Source organism: Myotis daubentonii, chromosome 3 (genome assembly GCF_963259705.1).
Source record: "Myotis daubentonii chromosome 3, mMyoDau2.1, whole genome shotgun sequence".
In the NCBI taxonomy this organism is placed as follows: Eukaryota; Metazoa; Chordata; class Mammalia; order Chiroptera; family Vespertilionidae; genus Myotis; species Myotis daubentonii.
Window position 1 is genome coordinate 40,127,011 of NC_081842.1, and position 23,487 is coordinate 40,150,497.

The 23,487-nt window shown below is 37.7% G+C and overlaps 1 protein-coding gene across 1 annotated transcript in view; it reads right to left on the minus strand.

The window, feature by feature from the left end:
* Window positions 1-23,487, minus strand: part of CCDC39 (coiled-coil domain containing 39) — a 48,251-nt gene that overhangs the window by 19,878 nt on the left and 4,886 nt on the right. The window contains exons 2-12 of the mRNA XM_059687111.1: window positions 22,587-22,706; window positions 19,930-20,076; window positions 18,659-18,817; window positions 17,715-17,807; window positions 17,491-17,619; window positions 14,987-15,178; window positions 9,059-9,162; window positions 8,611-8,743; window positions 5,845-6,039; window positions 4,738-4,902; window positions 440-577 (exon numbers count right to left, since the gene is read on the minus strand). Coding sequence (XP_059543094.1) covers window positions 440-577; window positions 4,738-4,902; window positions 5,845-6,039; window positions 8,611-8,743; window positions 9,059-9,162; window positions 14,987-15,178; window positions 17,491-17,619; window positions 17,715-17,807; window positions 18,659-18,817; window positions 19,930-20,076; window positions 22,587-22,706 — 1,575 coding nt within the window. The remainder of the gene's footprint in view (window positions 1-439; window positions 578-4,737; window positions 4,903-5,844; window positions 6,040-8,610; window positions 8,744-9,058; window positions 9,163-14,986; window positions 15,179-17,490; window positions 17,620-17,714; window positions 17,808-18,658; window positions 18,818-19,929; window positions 20,077-22,586; window positions 22,707-23,487) is intronic.

A 23,487-nucleotide genomic window follows, 5' to 3' on the forward strand; every position in this document is an offset into this window, starting at 1 on the left:
CAGGGGGAGGCACGGAATGAAAGAAGGCCCCAGATGGCAGTCAGAAGGCCCCGATAGGCCCTGATTGCCGGCCATGCTTAGGGACCCTACCAGTGCTCGAATTTCATGCATTGGGCCTCTAGTATATATATGAAATCTTTGGTTAATCTCTTCCCCCATCCCCATCTCCTTTACCCCCATCTTCCTCTGAAATTTGTCAGTCTGTTCCATGTTTCTGTGTCTCTAGAATATTTAATGTTTTGGAAGCATGTATAATATATTGACAAATTTTAAATACAATATATATAGCAAATTTTCTTTGAGACTGGAAAGAAATAATGTATTTTAACACTTTAGTGACTTACTGTCTTTTTCAAATGTTGCTATGTTTTTTAAATTTTCCTATATTGAGCCTGAAAACATGTAGATTTTATTATATACTCATATTACTTTACTGTACCTGCTTCAAAGCTCGAGCTTTACTAAGTTCTTTCTCTGATCTTTCATTGAAAAGGTTTAGTTCATTTATTTTGGTCATGAGGGACTTTTTTTCATCAAAATTTTTACTGTTTGACATCTTGATAAAGTAAAGATCATTCTGTAAGAAGGAAAAAAGGTACACAAATATGTTTTTAAATAGCAATATTAAATACATACTATTAAACATCTTACATTAAATTATGTGCTCCATTAAATATTAAAATAAATCAGATTTTTAAAGTCTTATTATTTATGCTGTAACATCTCTAATATAATATTTATGGATATTAACATAAATTTTTTTTCATTTTTATCATCTACAGTGGGGCCTTGACTTACGAGTGTCCCGACTAACGAGTTTTTCGAGATACGAGCCGTCTCTCAGCTGACTTTTTGCTTTGAGTTGCGAGCTAAAATTTGGGTTACAAGCCAGCTTCAGATACCCCACCGCTAGTTGGCGCAGAGAACGTCACAGTGAATGCCACAACATCAGCCCAGCATCACGTGTCTCACTCATTCATTTTTGATTTGACATACAAGTAATTTGAGTTAGGAGCTCCGTCACGGAATGAATTAAACTCATAAGTCAAGGCCCCACTGCATTGATGTTTTGGGTTTAGTTTACTTATGTATGGTTACCGTTCAATGTGATTCTAAAGGGAAAGACATGGGAAGAGGGAGCCCAAGCTTTGGTTCACCTTCTAGAGTTCATTATTTGATTCAACCCAAGTCCCAGAAGGTAAAGACATTAACAGTGTGAAAAAGCATAGGGTCTTGGTTAACAGTACAAGCTCTGGAATCAGATGATAACAATACCTACTTCCTTAGTTTGCTGTGAGGATTAAAGAAGTTATTGGCCAACAATAAAGATTAAAAAATAAATAACTTTAAATAAAGAAGTTACTGGCAAAGAGTATGCACAACAGCATTTGATATACAAAAAGCTCATGTAGTATTACATATATAGTCACATATTGCTAGAGAGAAAAAATGTTATATAAGATCTAACTCCATAGGATGCATTGTAGGTCATACATACACAGATTATAGTTTTCTAGCTTTAGACCAGTTTGTATCCCTCCTCCCACCCTGAACCCAGAACAAGGTTTGTGCTTTTAGTCCCCTCTGGGTATGTAAAGCAAAAACTTTTTAGTTCCAAGATCTATCTCTCTTTCCTCTCTTTTTCTTTCTCACTTCGTCTATACCTCTCCCCTCCCCTCCTCTGCCTTTCTCTGTATGTCTCTGAAGTATTAAGACCTAAGACTGTAGCAAGACAGTAAGAAGAATTTTTTTAAAGAAAATGTGATTTCATAAAATTAACTTTTAGAACCAAAAAACAAATTAAGTTTAAGGTGAATTTCAACCAAAAAAAAGTAGTTTCTGTGATGCACAATAAGAGATGGAGTGGCATGGGAGCAGGAATGCAGAATGACTTTACAACCCCATGCTACTAATGAGAACAACCTTCATTAGAATAGTAACAATATCTTTCAAAATTCACTTGCATTTCTATTAATTTATTTTTCTCTCTGTTAAAACCAGAGTTAGAATAGGTATAAGTACTAGCCAATTGCTGAAGAGGGAACACTGAACCCATCCCCACACAGCAAAGCAGGCACAGTTCAGGCCAGGACCAAGAAAGATGATAAACAGTTCACCTTCTTATATTTTTAATAGAAGCCCAATGCACGAAATTCGTGCAAGGGGCTCAGCCCTCAAAGCCTCGGCTTCATCCAGAAGGTCACCCAGAAGGTTGTTCAGCCATCAGGTCTAATTAGCATATTATGTTTTTACTAGTGGCCCATTGCACGAAGATTTGCGCAATAGGCCTTCCTTCCCCTGGCTGCCAGCACCGGTTTTCCTCCGGCACCCGGGCCCCAGGCCTTTGGTCCGGCCGCAGCAGTGAGGCTTGGCTTCTCCCCCCGCGACCCAGGCCCCCAGCCCCTCCTTGAGTGGAGTCTGGAGCCGGTGGGAAACTTGGCTTTCTCCATCACTGGGAGCAACCCAAGCCTCCTGCTCGCTCCAGCTCCGTGACCGCCGCCATCTTCAGTCATCTTCAGTCTTAGCTCCGTGCCTGTGTATGCAAATTAACTGCCATCTTTGTTGGGTTAATTTGCATAGTCACTCTGATTGGCTGGTGGGTGTAGCAGAGTGGCAGAGAGATGGAGTGATGGTTAATTTGCATGTTTCTTTTATTATATAGGATTATTATAGACGAGAGGCCCAGTGCATGAAAATCATGCATGGGAGGGGGGTCCTCTCAGCTTGGCCTGCACCCTCTTGCAATCTGGGACATCCCCCTCGCAATCCAGGACTGCTGACTCCTAACAGCTGTTCTGCCTGCCTGCCTGCTTGCCCCTAACCACTCTGCCTGCCTGCCTCATCACCCCTAACCACTCTCCTGCCTGCCTCATCGCCCCTAACCACTCGCCTGCCTGCCTCGTCACCCCTAACCACTCTCCTGCCTGCCTCATCGCCCCTAACCACTCTCCTGCCTGCCTCATCGCCCCTAACCACTCGCCTGCCTGCCTCGTCACCCCTAACCACTCTCCTGCCTGCCTCATCACCCCTAACCACTCGCCTGCCTGCCTCATCACCCCTAACCACTCTCCTGCCTGCCTCATCGCCCCTAACCACTCGCCTGCCTGCCTCGTCACCCCTAACCACTCTCCTGCCTGCCTCATCGCCCCTAACCACTCGCCTGCCTGCCTCGTCACCCCTAACCGCCTCTGCCTCGGCCCCCACCGACATGGCTTTGTCCAGAAGGACATCCAGAATGACATCCAGAAGGTCATTTGGCTGTCCGGTCTAATTAGCATATTATGCTTTTATTATTATAGATTATTATAGATAGTACTAAAGGCCTGTTGCACGAAGAGATTCGTGCAACAGGCCTTCCCTTCCCCTGGCTGCCGGCACCAATTTTCCTCCGGCACCCAGGACCCAGGCCTTCGCTCCTCCAGCCAGAGCCTTCAGTCTTCGCTCTGCCGCTTTGCACCTACATATGCAAATTAACCACCATCTTTGTTGGGTTAATTTGCATACTCTCCTGATTGGCTGGTGAGCATAGCAGAGGGACGGTCAATTTACATGTTTGTCTATTATTAGGTAAGATTAGTATTCCTATACTCTGTATCATTAAAACAATACCATTTACTGAGTACTTGCTAAAAAGCACTGTACGAAGATATAAACTGCTTGTAATTCTCCATAATGCTGTAAAATTAATATTATTTTCCATTTAAGAATTGAACAAACTAGGACACAGAGAAGTTAAAACAGCAGTGATATAACCTTGACATTCAAAACCAATTCTTTCTGATTCCAAAACATGTGCTCTTTTCTACCAAGCCAAGGAAACATTTTAAAAAGACATTTTATCATGCTACAAACTACTCCCAACCAACATTTTATCATCATAAAATAATTTTTTTTTAATGTAAAAAGTTAATAGCTCCCTTTCTCCTTTGTTAGCCCTAAAGGAATCCAGGGCAATTCCTCTTATAGCCACTAGAGGACACTCATCACTAGGCCTTCCCAGCTGTTTAAAAAACTGAAACCCTTTGGTGGTGTTACCCATTCAGGTCCATGCTCTCATTCTTCCACTCTAACTCTCCAATTAAACTTTAACATAGGTTTTATATTACATAGGCTTCCCTAACATAGGTTTTATATTACTATAAACATATTAATATACCTAAAGATTAAGATTATTCTCATCTTATTAACAAAATTGAGTTATTTGAAAAATGTAACTAAGTAAATATTTGAATAACGACAATAGATGAGCCATAAAACAGCAGTTTCTTTTAGAGGTTAGTTCATACATAACAGACAATCAAGTTATTATGGCAAATGCATAAAAGAAAAACTGGAATTTATCAATGCTTTAGATCATGTACTATTTAAGAGTATTTTGAAGTCACATGAACTAGTGCTCAAATCCTAGCTCCTCATGTACCAGCTGTGTAGCTGTGGACAAGTAACTTAATCTGTAAAACAAGTAATGATATCTTCCTCATAAGTTCCCCTATTTATAAAAATAAAATGAAATAAAATACTAAATGCATGTGGTGTATTTAGCATGTAGTAAGTGCATAATCAATGGTAATGTTGCATTTTTATAGAAATATGGATATCAGTTCATACGTTTATTATATATGTGTGTAGCTTGGCAATCACCTATCCAAAGTTAAGTCTTAGGAACATGTTCTCTTAAAACAGAATGACTAATGACTAGCATATTTGAAGCATAAAAAGTGTTTTTGGATAAGTTACATGAAGCTTCTTGATCTGTGTTTCCAAAGTGCCAAGTGTAGAATTTCTCTCTTCCAACGTCTCTTTAAGTTCAACAATTTTTACTTGAAGACCTTGTTTTTCTTCTGAATTAATTTCTCCCCTTAACCGTGACATTCGGCGTTGCACTTGTTGAATGTGAAAATCCTGTTACAGTTTATTAAAATAAGTTAGTAAGGAGAAACACATGGTGAAAAATATTTCTACAACTATAAAGACATGGTAAAGACCTTTTTATCAGTTGGCCTAGGTGTCACTTTAAGCCTTCAGTAATTTACAGGATAAAATCCTTCTTACCCTAAAGAGAGAAACACTAACCTATTCTTCAACAATCAGGGTACATGGTAGTGACATATAAGTAATCTGAAAATATAACAAAGTCATGTAGGGAGCTATTTATTGTATTACCATTATGGAACCTCAGTAAACCCACTGGATATACATGGACATACATTTTTGAGGATACATTTTCAAAAGGGGATGCAAAATAATAATAATATAGTCATGAGTTGTTAGCCATAAAAAAACCAAAACTTCTAATGAATTATTTTTTTTAATTAAGCTTTAGCATCTGTAATTTTGAGAAACTAAAAATATATTAGATAGGGAGATTAAGATGTACAGAGGGAGGACATTAAGAGGTTAATGAGACAGAACAAATAAATAGAAAAAATAAGGAAAAACTGAAAAAAATACTTTTAACCTATTTGTCTATGGGTGGGGATGAGAAAGCCTATGTCCCTATGTCCACACAACTAAAACATCAACATATAGTTTTTCTAGGCTTCAGATGTTCAACTCCTTGTTTTGTTTTACTCTATGTTCAATTGCCCCAGGTTCCTTTAAAGCATGGTTCTCCCTCACAAGAGTTGTCTGTCCTCTTACCTGTTTATTTCAGACAGAGAAAAAAAATAGTATTTAAGGCTTCCTTACCCTACTAGTGACCTAGCATGAAATCCCATCTTCAATATCTGTCTATCCCTCAAAGAGTGCTTAGAAATTTTTGTTTTCCTGGAGCACTGTAGTATCTTGACCATCACAACTATAACAAGTCAATATTCATAAGATATTCATAAGAGTAACATCTACCTGACTGTACATAATTTCTTGCTGCTTCAAGGTTTCAAAATCCAGTTTATGTAGCTGTTGGTTGAGGTGCTTTAGAGAGGAACGGGTTCCTTCAATTTCTGATATAAGAGATTTTTCTTTCATTGTCTCAGTCTGTAATTCATGACCTATCTTAAATAGCACACCTTTCAATATGGTCAATTGAATTTCCACTTCCTGGTGATAAGAATAGTAGTGATTAGTGAAATTTTAATACCGTAAATATTTTAGTTTATAAACAGTATAATGTAGGGGGCTCATAAATGAACCCCCAACATTTTAGCTCTTGAGATATAAAGGCCTCCCACAATTTGAACACATCCCCAACATTTCTTATAGTCTACTCTATGCTAGTAGACTAGAATAGTAGTTTTCTATTCTTGTATCATGTACCTTGATGTGTTATTCCACCCTACCCTTAGAACTAGGGATTCCACTGGTTTCCTTAGAAAACAGAATATACATTCATGTTTACTGAAGTCTTAAGGGTGTTATAGGGAAGAAATTACATCATTCAATCTCCCACCTTCTTTGGGGCACAAATTAAGAAATATAATCTGATATAATCATATAAAATGCATTATTTTTCATAGACACTTTTCATTGGGTTTAATACCTTCTCAAAGATTGCCTAGCAGAGTTTTCAAGTTAGTGCTTGGTGGTGAATAACACAGCACATCTCCAAAACACATAGGGTTGGGATTTTTCCAAACAGACACAAAACCCAGTGGCTATAAAAATCAAGATTCTGAACACAACCCTGCTACAGCACAATTAGTACACATGCTACAATCTTGTTTTTTTCAAATTCAGCTAATTTCTTTTAAAATGTCACTAGTTTTTCATTCTGTTGCCCAAAAGTCTATTTCAAGTGAATTTTACCATTTTTACAAATTTCTGATAAGTTTTAATACTGTCCCACCTCAGGTGCTACAGAAAATCATGCTCTTGGAAGAAAAAAATAAGTTAAAAAAATAATTTGGACTCAGACACCATCCAAGTCAACACTGCTGCATGACTTCATTACTCAGGAATTTTAAAAACACAACACACTGAGGAAGCAGATTCTATCCAAATACGAGTGAAACCATCCTTGATATAAACCTCAGCAAATGAGGGACTTTTGCCACCATCTTCAACTACCCTTCTGCTTCACACACACACACACACACACACACACACACACACACACACACACACACAAGTTAAAAGCCTGGTTGGTGTGGCTTAGAGGTTGAGCATCAACCCATGAACCAAGTGGTTGTTGGTTCGATTCCCTGTCAGGGCACATGCCTGGGTTTTGGGCTCAATCCCCTTTAGGGGGTGTGCAGGAGGCAGCCAATGGATGATGCTTCTCTCTCATCAATGTTTCTATCTCTCTATCCCTCTCCTCTCTCTCTAAAAAGTAATAAAGGAGAATTTTTTTTATTAAAAAAAAAAAGTTAAAAGCAAGAAGTAGTGCCTACAGTGTCAGGTCATACAGTCACTTTGAAATTTTCAAAGAGGAAATTTAACCTCTTCCAGTTTCTCAAACATTGGATTTAATGCTACCAACATGCCAAAGAGATTAAGGTAGAAGGGAGATGTCGATAAGGTTAGTAAAATAATAGCATTTGAGAGTCCAGTTACTGATAAATGATGCCAGACTCTACAAGGTTAAAAAGATAGCAGTAGCACATGGTAAAGAAATACAGCTAATAAATGTAGACCATTGGGGGGAAATTTGCACAAAAAAATGATAATCATATAGAAATCAATTGTAAAACAAGGGCACTTTTCAAGATACATTTGCAATATGAGAACACTAGAGGCCCGATGCATGAAATCTGCAAGAGAAGGCCTTCCTTCCCCCGGCTGCCAGCACCAGCTTCCCTCTGGCACCCGGGACCTAGGCTTCCCTCCGGCACCCAGAACCCAGGCTTCCCTCGTAGCCCTGGCTTTGTCCACAGGGTCGTCCAGAAGGCAATTAGACTGGTTGTCCTTCCGGACGACCTTGCAGACAAAGCCAGGGCTACGAGGGAAGTCCGGGTCCCGGGTGCCAGAGGAAATCCGGTGCCGGCAGCCAGGGGAAGGAAGGCCTACTCTTGCACGAATTTTGTGCATTGGGCCTCTAATATATATATATATATATATATATATATTATAGATGACAAGCAGGGACATGGACACACTAGGCATTGGGAAGGCATGGAATCTAAGGTACAGGAGCTATCTTTAAAAGAAGATATCAAGTGCTAGCCAGTTTCGCTCAATGGCTATAGCATCAGCCTGGGACTGAAGGGTCTAGGGTTCCATTCCAGTCAAGGGCACATACCACAGTTGCCGTCTCAATCCTTGACCCTGGTCGGGAAGTGTGTGGGAGGCAAGCAATCAATGTGTCCCACATTGGTGTTTCTCTCTCTCTGTTTCTCCCCCTCCTTTCTACTCTCTAAAAATCAGTGGGCTGGGGGGGGGGGGGAGCAGGGCGGGGGGAATATCTCCAGGTGAGGATTAACAAAAGAAAAAAAAGAAGACATCCAAATTAAATGCTGAAAATGAAGCAAATGGAGGATCAGGAGCTTAAAGAGAGAGCAGTCACCAAGAGCCGCAGAAGCAATAAAAAGAGGACCAGCAATGCTGATTACAAATGTCATCACCAGAAAGCAGAGCCTCTTAAAAGTCTTCCTACTCCTCTGATCTCAGGAATCTAATTCATTCACTATTGCTGAATGTGCTGTGATCTTCTTTTAAATGGGAACTAGACTTTACCTTCACACTTTTTTCCTCCTCCTTTAGTATATCTTCCAAATTGGTAGCTTTCTCTTCTGCTGACATGGTTTTCTCAGTTATCTGCTCTAATTTTTCTTTCGCATTCTCATTAGATTTTTTAATTCTTTGTAACCTAGAAAGAGTTTATAATTAAAAAACAGAAAACATGTCTAGAGGTATTGAATGCAAACAAACAAGGAATAGTTTGTCCTACAATTTTTTCATATAACTTCATGTTATATGAAAAAATTTTACCAAAAGCCATTTTATTACCAATACATAGTTAATATGTTATAAAAATATTACTACTGAGCCTCTGTGATGAAACACCTGTGACATTTTTTAATTTAATAATTTAGTAGCTATAATTTTATAGCTATTTAACAAAAAATATGTTTCTAGAAGTAAATTAAGAACTATAAATATATTTAAACATCTTTTTTCTTACCTTGTTGTTTCTCCATCAATATCCTTTTTTATTTTGGAAGTATTTTTCCTCAGAGCTTCTACTTCACTGGAACTTCTATTCACAGTGGCTTTTAAAATATCCAGCTATTTATTAATTAACAGACAGAAAGTATATATTTACTCTGTATTTTATAAATTAATTTCATTTCCAAAAATTCCTTTTTGAAGCACTTTAATTTCTAACCTTCATCATTCCCATAAACACAATAGCCATATTGCTATAATACATATTAACAGTTTTTCTTTTTGATCTAATATTACAGTTTAAACTGCTTGTATAATACTGGCAAATTATAAAGACCCACATATATGTGTTTAAAATACATTAGAGCAAAACTTCACAACATTGGATTTGACAATGATTTTTTGGATGTGACACCAAGGGCACAGAGAACAATTAAAAATTAGACAAGTTGGACTTCATTAAAATTAAAAACTTTTGTGCATCAAAAGACAATATCTACACAGTAAAAAGGCAATCAACAGAATGAAAGAAAATTTGCAAATCAATATGTGGTAAGGGATTCATATCCAGGATGTATGGAGATCTCCTAAAACTCAACAACAACAAAAGATTAAAAACTGGGCAAAGGGCCTAAATATACATTTCTCCAAAGAAGACATACAAATAACCAAAAAGGGCATGAAAATATGCTCTACATCATTAACCATTAGGAAAATGCAAATCAAAACTACAATAAAATTCCACCTCACACCCATTAGGAGGGCTACTATAAAAGATAATAATAACTAGTATTGGTGAAAGTGTGGAGAAATTAACCCTGATGGTACAGCCACTGTGGAAAACAGTATGACAGTTTCTCAAAAAATTAAAAACAAAATTACCATACGATCCAGCAATTGTGAGGTAACTGTATACCCATGTTCATAGCAGCATTATTCATAATAGCTAAAAACTGGAAGCAACCCAAGTGTTCATGGACAGACGAATGGATAAGCAAAATGTGGTATACACATACAATGGAATAGTATCCAGCCTTAAAAAGAAAGGAAATGTTGACATATGCTGCAACATGGATGAATCTTGAGGACATTATACTAAATGAAATAAGCCAGTCACAAAATACTGGATGGTTCCATTTATGTGAGGTACTTAAAGTAGTCAAAATCAGAGAGACAAAATAGAATGGTAGTTACCAGGGAATGGTGAAGGGAGGAATGTGGAGCTATTGTTTAGTGGGTACAGTTTTATTTTTACAAGAAAAAAAGAGTTATGGAGATAGATGGTGCTGATGGCAGTACAACATTAGGAACGTATTTAATACCAGTAAGAACACTTAAAATGGTTAAGATGGGGGAGAACCAAGATGGTGGCACAGGTAAATGCCAGTACTCGCTGCTTCCCACAACCACATCAAAATTACAACAACTAAAATACAGAACAACCATCATTCAGAACCACCTGAAATCTGGCTGAATGGAGTCCTGCAACTAGAGAAGTAAAGAAAGCACATGGAGATTGGTAGGAGGGACAGAGGCACAGAACGGGCTGGTCCAACACCCATGTGTGCCCTATTTTTAATTGGGAAGGATATCTCCAAGGCCTCCATGAGAAGCAGGGGTTTCCAGCCCCACACTAGATCCCCAACCCAGGATTCCAGAGTTGGGAAGAGAAGTCCCTGTAACTTCAGGCTGTAAAAACCAGCAAGAATTGTTAAGAGACATGGGCCTCTTAAAGGGGCCACACACGAATCTACTTAGTCCCGCTTCCTCTGAATTCCAACTCTGAGTGGTGGCTTTGGGAGAATCCAGTGGCATACAGGAAGGAACTGGACTGTCTGGCATTGAGGTAGGAACTCAGGGGTGGCTTTCTCCCAGTTAATGGTGTTCACAGGGGTCATTGTTCCTGTGCTGGGACATCCCCCATCACAGAGCTGACTGGCAGCTATATCTGAGTTTCCATCAGCCTGGCCCACACTGCTCATTCTATCCTGGTGATTCCCTGAAATCCTGCCTCATCCAATTTGCAGCCCCACTCAAGCTGTTTGCGCCTGCTTTTCCATATGAATGGCCAGACGTTGCTAAAATCTCTTTAAAAAGCAGCAGCAGGTGTCAGTGTGTCCCAAACCTATCAATAAAAGGCCTAAGACCCAGAATTAACACCAGCCTGCCTTGCTTCACACCTGGGCCTTGCCTGGGCACTTCCTAGCCCAATATAAGTAACAGCCATCTGCAGATCTCTGTGCAGTGGCTAACTTTGCACCTCCTAAAAAGCCCCAGAGCCAGTGTACCTGGTGGACAGCTTCAGACCATAGCAGATTACAAGTGATACATTCAAGGGGCAGACTCAGTGAGCACCAAAGCCCCAATGCAGCAAATCCTGCTCCATAGGGGTGTCTCCTGCACTACAGCTCTTCCATTCTAGATGGCATCTGGTCTTCATAGTCAGTTGGCCTGGAGGTCAATCCCTCCCAGTAATGCCAACAGCAATCAAGGCTCAACTATAACAGGAATGTGCATACAGACCACAGAGGGACATACCTAGAGTGCCCAGCTCAGGTGACTGAGGAGACTGAACCACTGGGCCCTATAGGACATGTAATACACAAGGCCACTCTACCAACTCAAGGAGACATAGCAGCTCTACCCAAAAATAGAAACAACACAGGGAAGCAGCCAAAATTCAGAGACAAAGAAACATGTTACAAATGAAAGCAATGAAAGAAAGTAAACTACTGGAGACAGAAATGATGATTATAAGGTTGCTCAAAGGCCTTAATGAGAGCTTCAAGGGACTTAGTGAGACTTTCAAGGATCTTAGTGAGAATGTCAAAGACATGAAAAAAGACCAGTCAGAAATTAAGCATACACTAACTGAAATAAAGATAATTTACAGGGATTCCACACTAGAGTAGAGGATTCTGAGAATCAAATCAATGATTTGGAATATGAGGAAGCAAAAAAACACCCCATCAGAAGAGCAAAAATAAAAGAATCCAAAAATATAAAGATTGTGTAAGGAGCCTCTGGTACAACTTCAAGCATACCAACATTTACATATTAGGGGTGCCAGAAGGAGAAGAGAGAGAAAGCAAGATATTGAAAACCTATTTGAAGAAATTACAAAAAATCTTTCCCTACCTGGTGAAAGAAATAGACCCAAATAAGAGGAACCCAAAGAGGCTCACACCAAGACACATCATAATTAAAATGTCAAGGGTTAAAGACAAAGAGAGAATCTTAAAAGCAGCAAGAGAAAAGCAGTTAGCTACCTATAAGGGAGCACCTGATTTCTTAACAGAAACTTTGTAGGCCAGAAGGGTGTGGCAAGAAATATTCAAAGTAATGAAAGACATGCAACCAAGATTACTCTACCCAGAAAAGCTATTGTTTAGAATTGAAGGTCAGATAAAGAGCTTCACAGACAAGAAAAAGCTAAAGGAGTTCATCACCACCAAACTGCTATTACATGAAATGTTGAAGGGTATTCTTTAAGAAGAGGAAGAAGAAGAAGAAGAAGAAGAAAAAAAAAAGAATAAAATGGCAATAAATATATATCTTTCAACAATTGAACCTAAAAACAAAATAAACAAACAAGAAATCTAATGAACAAAATAAATTGAGGAATAAAATAGAATCAGAGGCATGGAAACATGGAACATACTGACAAATCTCAGAGGAAAGGGATGAGGTGGGTGTGGGGAGAAATTAATCAAGGATCTTATATGCATATATGCATTACCTATGGACACAGAAAATAGGGTGGTGAAGGCCTAGAGTGGGGCGGGAACCAGGTGGAGGGGGGTAATGGGAGAAGGATGGGGGACACCTGTAAAACTCTCCACAATATCGATTCTTTAAAAGTGGTTAAGATGGTAAATTGTATGTTACATGTATCTTATCACAATAAAAAATTGGAGAAAAGAAATGAATGAATGAATGATATGCGCTACAACATGGATGAACCTTGAAAATATTATGTAAGTAAAAGAATCCAGCCCAGCTAACATGGCTCAGTGGTTGAACGTTGACCTATGAACCAGGAAGTCACGGTTCAATTCCTGGTCAGAGCACATGCCCAAGTTGCAGCCTCTATCCCCAGTGTGGGGTATGCAGGAGGCAGCCAATCAATGATTCTCTCTCATCATTGATGATTCTATCTCTCTCCTTTTCCCTTCCTCTCTGAAATCAATACAAATATATTTTTTAAAAAAGAATCCCAGACACAAAAGGTTCCATACTATATGATTTCATTTATATGAAATATCCAAAAGGAGCAAATCCATAGAGAAACAAAGTAGATTAGTAGCTGCCAGGAGCTGGTTGGAGAGGGAAAAGAAAGTGATTGCTAATGGGTATGGGGGTGCCTTTTAAAGTGACAAAAATATTGTAAAATTAGATTGTGGTGGTGTGTGCACAATTCTGAGAATACACTAAAAATTATGGTTTGTGGATTATATCTCAATAAATAAATTATGAATGAAGAAATCCCTGCATTTTTTATTTTTTATTATTGTTATTTTTTTCTTTATTGATTAAGATATTACATATGTGTGCCGAAACCGGTTTGGCTCAGTGGATAGAGCGTCGGCCTGCGGACTGAGGGGTCCCGGGTTCGATTCCGGTCAAGGGCATGTACCTGGGTTGCGGGCATATCCCCAGTGGGGGGTGTGCAGGAGGCAGCTGATCGATGTTTCTCTCTCATCGATGTTTCTAACTCTCTATCTCTCTCCCTTCCTCTCTGTAAAAAATCAATAAAATATTTAAAAAAAAAAAAAAAGATATTACATATGTGTCCTAATCCCCCCTTCCCGCGCCCCCCCCCCCCCGCCCCACTCATGCCCTCACCCCCCTGGTGTCTGTGTCCATTGGTTAGGCTTATATGTATGCATACAAGTCCTTTGGTTGATCTCTCCCCCTTACCCCCACCCTCCCCTACCTTCCCTCTGAGGTTTGACGGACTGATCAATGCTTCTCTGTCTCTGGATCTGTTTTTGTTCATCAGTTTATGTTGTTCATTATATTCCACAAATGAGTGAGATCATGTGATATTTATCTTTTCTGACTGGCTTATTTTGCCTGCATTCTTTTCTGTAATTGGTTTAAATTTTAAAATGTTTAAAAATAAGTTATTAGCAGTGGCATTTAACTTAGGCAAGAAATTCATTTATTTTACTTTTTTAGGATCTTCTGTAATTATTCTCTTTAGGCAAAAGAAAAACTTTCATTTTCATCAGAAATAAAAAGCATAATACCTTATAGAATAAAATGCTCTACAATATTCCAAATTCCCATCTAAACAATGTTAACTTCACATACTATGGTCTTAAGATATAAATTTCATAAAGAACTCTTTATTGCTAACTAGGGGAATTGCTACCTCTCCCTATGGAATAACCTAGTTAGCATGAACGCTGCAAAAGAAGAACAAAACAGAAGTTTTCTCCTCTCTTAATCTGTTTCATGGTATTTGACCACTACATTTTTCCACTACCAGACTGAAATTTATTCCTTAACAAGGTGAGGAACTGAACTTAAACAGGTAACCCCACCATATACGTAGCAATGGAAAGATACTTCAAGTTATCACTAAGGTTAATGTTCACCTTCACATTTTCTTATTTGCCGGTTATCATATAATTATGATTTCCAAGCAAGACCCTTTGGGAGCCTTTTGCCTGAGGTCACTAACGAAACATGTGTGACAGGTAGTTGGGCACTGCACAACTCCAGGGGGAGCCCTTCACATCACCTGTGATGCCAATGGCACCCCCTGATGCCTTCACCAACCAGGGCTCAACTCAGAGTATCCTGAAAGTCCCACAACATGAAAGGATGAAAAAAATAAAATAAAATAAGGCAGTACCTTAATCAAAGGAAAAGCTTTGTGCTTACTTTTATAGCAATTTCCCATAAACACGCAAACCAGTCTTTTTAGTTGCCATACCTCATCCTTCAGCTGATTTTTATGAACTTCATGCTGCTGGTATTCTTTTCTACATTTTGAAACTTTACGATCAACAACAGAAATTTTTTTCTCATACTCTGTGTTATTTCCAATCTCACTTTCCAAAAACTTGATCTTTTCCTTAACCAAATTTTCTTTTTCTCTTGTTTCCTGTTTTATCTTTGCTAATGTCTAGGATTAAAAAAAAAAAAGTAAATATATGTTTAATATGATGATCAAAATGAAAACTAAAAGAAATTTAGTTTTTATTTTTCTATTATTATATTTAGTATTTATTTTATCAAAACTTAGGAGAATGTTTTTTAAGAGAGACTATATTTATATGAACTAAAACAAAATATTAATATGCTACACACCAAAAATAGTAAGCTTATATTTTTAAAGGTCTCTATATTTTCTTTCATCTACTTGGTACTTTGCTAAAGAGATGAGGAAAATATCAATCTTTTATGAATGAAAAGTGACATTTAAAAAATATAACAGTGTTATATATTTTTAACATAGAAAGTTTAATTTCAATGAAATTTTCCAAATATTTCATAGGACCAGTTTGTTTTTCATCTTTTGAGAATAGCATTTTAGTTATTGGCTTCAATAGGAATTCCTTCACTCAGGCTTTTTGATGGTCTTGACTATACAAAATTAACAGAATATGGGAAGTAGTAGCTGAGATGTGGACAGAGCGTTATGAGAACACAGAGAGTAAGGTCTACCCAAGAGGAGTCATTAAAAGGCATATCTAACAGGCTCAATTTAAGTCGGCCTAAAAAGACAAATGGAGATACATAAAAACTCAGTGTAGTAAAAGCGCATGTGGGGGGGTGGGTAGCAGAGATAGAATAGGGATATATTAAGAAGGGGTGGGTACAGATGAAAGGGATGAGGCTGGAAAAGTAGAGGTTGAGGCTGAACTGTGGAGAAATCCTATTTTTCAATTGTTATGTCAAAGAGGATCAACTTTTAAGCAATATGGAACAAAAATGATTGTAGAGCTGGGGAATAAAAAGATCATATATGTTTTTTACAAGTGATTATTACTGCAATATGTTGGATGAATTGAAGGGTGAAGAAAAATTTACCCTAAAATACAGTTGTTAAACACTTAGAAGCATACCTCTACCTGGGAGCCATTTCTTAGCAACCAGCCTCCTACAATACAGACAGCCAGGAGATATCAGCCTGTAAGGAACCACTGTGAGTATGACAAGTTGTATATTCTGCCAAATCAGCAGGCTCTCCCTTCAACTGTGGGGTTGTATGAGAATTCGATTGTGGATCTGCAGTCTTAGATTGGGTACACTTTATTTATACAGAGGAAGTAGTTTAGGACTTGATATTTGAAAGCACTGAGAAGTCAGTAAAGAGAAACCAACATCAGCATTAACAATGAAAAGGAACTCAGTTAAGACTGGCTCTCCCTTGTCCCTCCTAGGGAGGCCTAGGCCGTTTTGTACTCAATCAGTGTGGCATTCCTCCCTTCGGAGCTTCTACCACTTCTACCCCATCACTGGTGCCTCAGCTTCAAAAGTGAAACTTTATTGGAGTCCTGGTTTCTTTCCTTATTCTCCCTTCCTGTCTCTGGGATCCCCATGAAGCTCATTTCCCTGCACCTAACTGTGTGTACAGATAGCACACATGTTAAATCCAAGGCACCACAAACAACCGTGTGTATGTAGGGCATTGATTTTACTGCAATAACATTATCTAACTTTCTCTTGTTCCACATTTCAGCGATGGCAGGATCTAGTCTTCGTCATTATACTACCACTAGTGACCTGGTGCACGGATTTGTGCCTATTGAAAGGAAATTAATTAGAAGGTGGCGGTGGGATGGGACTGGGCAAGACAGGCTGGACACGCCCTGGAGCCAACCTCCCGGTGGTTTCTCCCTGGCATCTGTGGAATGAGTGGTGACCCTCCAGAAGGCGGGGTCCCTTGGCCTGGCCTGCGGGGATCAGCTGAAACCAGCTCTCCGACATCCCCCGAGGAGTCCTGGAGTTGCTGCCGTACAGGGTGTGGAACGCAAACACAAGTGTGTAATAAACCAGAGTCGGGGCTAACAGTCCCCCAGCAACAACATAACCCACGGCCGAAGGTGGAATGGCACGGCCCCACAAGGATTGGCTCCCTCCTCTCTGGTTTCGGGGTGCGTCACCAAAGAACTGCCGCTGCCAAGTCACTGCAGCTCGGCAGCTCCTGCTTTGAGTGTCTGCCCCTGGTAGTAAGTGCGCACCATAGTGACTGGTTGGATGGGTGCAGGGACACTTAGCATATTAGCCTTTTATATATATAGATAAGTAATATACATAAAACCACATTTCTAAATGAATGGAGTCAGCTTTGAAAAACATTTACCAAAATTAATGAATCTCCTACAAAAGTGACTTTCAAATAACATTGTGGTTTACAGTTGAAATTAATGAGTTAAACACAAAAGAGAGTAAATACAGCTGAACATTGCAAGGACCAAACAACTACTTTACCAAGGCACAGTTATCAATGTCTCGATCTCTCTTCTTCATCTGTTCTATTGTGCTTTCCCACTGTTTAATGAGTTCTTGTCTCTCATTATGAATCCTACGAAAATCTTGCGCTGCTTTATCCAATTCTAACTGTCAAATAGAGAGCAATAACATTTCTTGAATGTAAGCTCTTTTGCAAACATCACTTAGACAATTAAGAAATAAAAAATCTTCACTGAACCAACCTGTGCACTTAGAGTCTCTGTAGTTTCATTGTCAAGTACCTTTCTTTTCTGATTACCTTCCAAAGTCAGCCTTTCTAATTGCAGGGTCAGTGCCTATGTAGTTACATGCAAAAATAGGTATGATTATCATTGGATTAACTTAAAACTATTAGTGTATCTCATATTAAGTTTTATTATATTACTAGAGGCCCAGTGCATGGATTCATGCACAGGTGGGGTCCCTCAGCCTGGCCTGCGGGGTTTGGGCCGAAACTGGTTCTCCGACATCCCCCGAGGAGTCCCGGATTGTGAGAGGGTGGTTCTTGGGTGACGCACCCTGCAATTGGGCTCCCTCCTCTCTGGTTCTGGGTGCATCACCTGAGATCCGAAGCTGCCAAGTCACTTGATATCCAAAACAAATACTATATATATATATATATATATATATATATATATATATATATATATATATTTACATATATATACATATAAATGTATATATTCTTAATCTTTTAACCTCTAGGGCTGCAATGAAAACTCAATTGTTTTTTAAAAGACTTTTAATACATTTTAAAGTATGTTAGAAAAAAGATGAACAATTTTCCATTTAAAATAATGCATTTGGTATTAAGTCTATTAGAAAATAGCATGTTTCATTATACTAAAGCATTATCATATTTCATTACAAGTAGATTTTAAATAATAATTATAATAATATATTAAATAATCAAAGCACTAAAGTCTTAAATAAGCAAAAACTATATGTAATGACAAAACTTTGTAGGTATTTGAATATACTCATTTTTCTAGAGAAAGGATAGTTGGCATTATTAGATTCTGGAAGGAAACTGACCCCAAAAATGTTTAAGAAGTGCTGCTTTAAAATTCTAAGTCCAATTTAGATAAAAAGGTTGACACACTACAGAATCAGAGAAAACCTGACATTACAATTTCTAATTTCTCACCCTAATTTTATTATCATCTTGTTGTGCATACTTCTGGAGAGTGAGGGCATCACTATCTTTGTGAGCTGATTCTTCTAACCAGGCCTCCAATGCCTGTTGGTCCCAGTTCATTTGACGTTTCAAATCATCCAATTTTTGAGTAAATTTAAATATCTGATTCTAATATCCAAAGAGAGAGGACAGGGTGAGATTAAAAAAACATCATTTATAATATAAACTAAAATAAAACATAGCATTACATACTATACAGAACATATAATAAAGAAAAAAAGGAATCCTGTCCCTGACCTCTAGAGGAATACTAGTATAATATACCATATTTAATTATGTAACTATAATACTTATATTTTAATTTTTTAGTTGTAAAACAGAGGAGAAATTATTATACATAGTTGAGAACAGTAGTTACTTTAAAAGATGTTAGGGGAGTTCCCCAAAGCAATCTCATTAGTCATTCCATAATAGCCACCTCAAGAGAATGTGCAATCTTAGGAAAAACAATGAGTTTGATATGCTAACTCAAGCCCAAGACAAGTCCCCTTCAACCCCATTTCCAGCCAGATTGCTGCCTCTAAGAAGCCTCTTCACAGAAATTATGAAAGCACTTCTAATTGAAATAAATACAGCAGTTAAGAAAATAAAAATGTTTCTGTACATATATTCATTTAACAAATCTAGAGTCATAAAAGAAAACTGATGAATATACAGACACAAATTAATAAAATATGTATGTGTGTATGTATACGTATACATATATACGTGTGTGCATTTCCATATGCATATACATATGTAAAGAGAAGAGTCCAATTTGGAAAAAGTGCCCAAATCAAGTTAACTAAAAACTAAAAAAGAAAAAAATATGTACAGTAGCTTAATAGTGGTCATAAGTTGACAAGTTAATACGAAAGGTAAAATCAATAAAGAATGAAACTCAAAATTAAAAGTGATATTTTAAAATGTGGCTTTTAAAAATGTAGCACTTATGAATAAATTATGCCTAGCATTGTATAACAGGCAATCAACATGGTGGTTTGCATATAGTAAGGTTCAATGAGTATTTGGTAAATGAACATTGGGAAAATAAATGTAAAATTCTATCATTGTTTCATTCAAATCTCAGCTCCATGTGCCTTCCATTGTCCAAGAAAACAATGTAAGAAAATGTTAGGAAACTAATGAATGCCTTTCCCATACAGAAAAACGTCAGTGTTTGTTTGGTGAGGGAAGCAGGAACAATGGCACAAAATTTTAAGTAACATTTCAACACATACTTCCTTATCACTTTTCTTTTCCCGTATTAAAGTTATGTCATTTTCCAGTCTTTGGATTTCATTTTTCACTCGACTCAGCTCTCTTTCCGCAATGGTCTTAAAATGCTCTTCACTTTCAATCTCATGTTCCCTGGCTTTGCAAAGAGACTACAGAAAAACATACAAGATAGACTTTTTACATTTTAGTATTAAAAATATTTATAATAATCCATTAGACAAAAACATAACAAAGTTCCCACACAATGCCTATATTAAGTATCATTAATTCTACTTCTCTTAAACCTATACCACATTAGACTTTGTGATTCAGTATAGACAGTGTTGTTTACTATTTATAAGAGAATTAAGTCATAGAATGTGTTAGGAGAAAAATACTGTTGTCAGTGATTTTCAGATACTAGGTTGGGCTAGGGAATTTGCAGAAAACCAAACTTTATATGGTTATACTTTAAAAGATCTAACTAATAATTTAACCTTAGCTTATTGTAAAAAATTAATTAATTAAAAATTTAATAAAAATATACTTCATTACTTAACTAAAAATAAGAAATAAAACTGACTAAAAATACTTGGGAAATGGGATAGTTATATGAATTGATCACATAAATTAACAGAGATAATTTTTAAATAATTATGTAAACATTGGTTATAAATATTTCCTAGACTATATTAATAAACGAACATGCCTTTGTTATGCTTCACTTAATAAAATAGTGCTTGTTGACTACTGATTTTACATTGCTTTAAAGTTATCACCATTGGTATTATTTTTACATTGTTAAAGCTGTTACTGTTGTAGGAAGTTTACTACTTCCGTCTCTTATCTTAGTTGAGGTTTGACTATAATAAAATATACCCACAAAGAGTCTCTCTCAGATCCCCAACTCAGTGGTTTAATAACTTGAGGAAAAGATGTTGTTCCTAACCATTTATTAATTACTCAATCATATCAGGATTCAAAAATATGAAGTATTGTTTTTAGAAGTTCATTAACTTTTTTTTAAATATATATTTTTATTGATTTTTTTACGGAGAGGAAGGGAGAGAGATAGAAGGTTAGAAACGAGTCAGCTGCTTCCTGCACACTCCCTACTGGGGATGTGCCAGCAACCAAGGTACATGCCCTTGTCCAGGATTGAACCTGGGACCCTTCAGTCTACAGGTCGATGTTCTATCCACTGAGCCAACCCGGCTAGGGCTCATTAACATTTTAACTTTCTTCTCATAAGACTGTTAAAGCATGAAATAGGAAGATGGTGGCGGATTAAGTGGAAGCTACACTGACACCCTCCCAGGATCAAACTGGAATTACAACTAAAATATAGAAAAACCATCCTGAATAATCAACTGAAGACAAGCTGGAGAGAACCGTGATAACAGTGACTTGAAAGTGGAGGCAGCATAGAGACTGGCAGAAAGTGCGGTGTCCGGAGAAGGCTGCCAGACTCCCCCAGACAACAGCTGAAGTCCCAGAGGATCTCTCAGCTGTGGGGGGTTCCTATTGAGAACTCTGGGGTCTAAATCCCACGTTGGGTTCCTCAGCCCAGAGCACCAGAACTGAAAAAGCTGCCCACATAACAGCTGGCTGTGAAAAGCAGCGGGGTTTCTGTCTACCAAGGTGAGAAGGTTGGAAATGCAGGCACCCTCTTAAAGGGCCGATGGACAAAATTTTGTGTGTAGTCACTGGTCTTGGGCTCCAGCAGAGGGAGGGCAGAGGGGACTGAAGCTGTGTGAGCAGACTCCAGGGCAGGGGGCTCTGGGGATAGAGCTCAGAGACCAGTCGCCTGGATTCCTGGGCTGAGTCGTTCCCCCAGACTGTAGAGGACATCTTTCTCATGTTTGCAAAAAGCATGAAATAGTTACTTATCTATATTAATTACAAATTGGCATTTAAAACACGACTTTGTTCATTTTTAAGAATTACATAATTTCAAAGAAATGCAGATGTACTTTTAAAAACAGAGTTTGACATGGAAGTTAGTCAACACTCCAGTGCTGATTTGCTGAGCTAATTTTCTGGGCTTCATCAGGGAATGAAGTTCTACACATGAGTAGACTGTCCATAAAACAGATGCTTTGATTAATCACCCTAAGTTTCAATTTGTATTATTTTATTACGTTTTCTAAAATGCAGTATACTGTCCCCAGTTATCCTAAATATAATTTAACGATTATCTCAGGATGTCATTACAAATTTCAGTTCTTAAACTCGGCTAAAAGACTATGCCTAAGGGCTACTGAAGTGTTAGAACTATTTGCTTCCACTCAAAAATGGTCCCAGTGGGTAGTGCTGAATAATTAAAAGTAGACAGAAACTCTCTTATGTGTTATATTAAGTCTATTTCTGCTTAAAGTCATTATTTCTCACTGCATCACTGTACCTTTCTCCTGCAATCTGCTGCCTAACATTATATTAGACTGTTTGAATGATTTATTCTTTCAAATGAATTAATTATTCCTTGAACTTGGTGGCAGTAGGGGGTTCCTCAAAGACTTTTTTCTGCCTACTTTCAAATTCAAGGCTATGTTCACTATAGATTAGTTATGCTAAATTTTCCTATTATGTCTATAAAATAACATCACAGATATAAATGCAATGGGAAATGTTCCATAACTACACATGATATAATCAACATGAATTTCAACATTATATATACCTGTGTATATAAGAACTCTTGTCTAACATTTTTTAAATGAGAAGCTATAGCATTAATTCGTTCTTCATAGACACGTAGTTGATTTTGCAAGTATGACTTCTCATCCTGCAGCTTTGACAACTGTAAATAATAAACACGATGATTAGTCAAAGTCTACTAAGTTCTTACCATATTTAAGGATGTAAAATCAAGATTATTTACTTTTCTTTTTTAAAATATCAATTTGAACTTCAAAAATCTACTGCCCTTTCAATTATAAAATAGTGCTGTGTTTTAAAGATGATTGTGGGAAAATTAGCACCACATTAAAACAAAATAGAAATCTCTCTCAGATTTGCAACATTAGCAGGGTCCACAGCTACAATGCGTTTTAAGTGGAAAAAAAATGAGATCCTATTCCATAATTAAATGACAAGGTCCCAAATCAAACAAGAGCATAGAAACAATGCCTAATGACAGCAAAAAATAGATCATTAGCCATAAATTTTAAAAGTAGACGTATCCCAGACATAATAGCTCCTATATTTTGTGTCTTTGAATTAGAACCTGAGCAGACCCAAAACAATGTAAGTCCAAAACAAATAAAAACTTTTAGGAAATTGAAGATAGATTCTCAGGACCATTAGAACATGTCATCCCTGAAAGCAATAAAGAAGCTCAACAAAACAAAAATATGCTTCTTTATAGTCTTGAGCTGTGGTTCCAAAAGCGGAGGCTACAACCCAGGAGGGGCACAACACAATTCACCAACGCGCAGAAGAAAATACTTGAATTTTGAACTAAGGAAGAAAGAAAAAAATACGAATTTACTCATTTGTTATGTCCTAAGTAATAGTAAGTATGTATTTTTGGCTTTTTATTTCATTAACTAGAGGCCCAGTGCAAAGATTCGTGCACATTG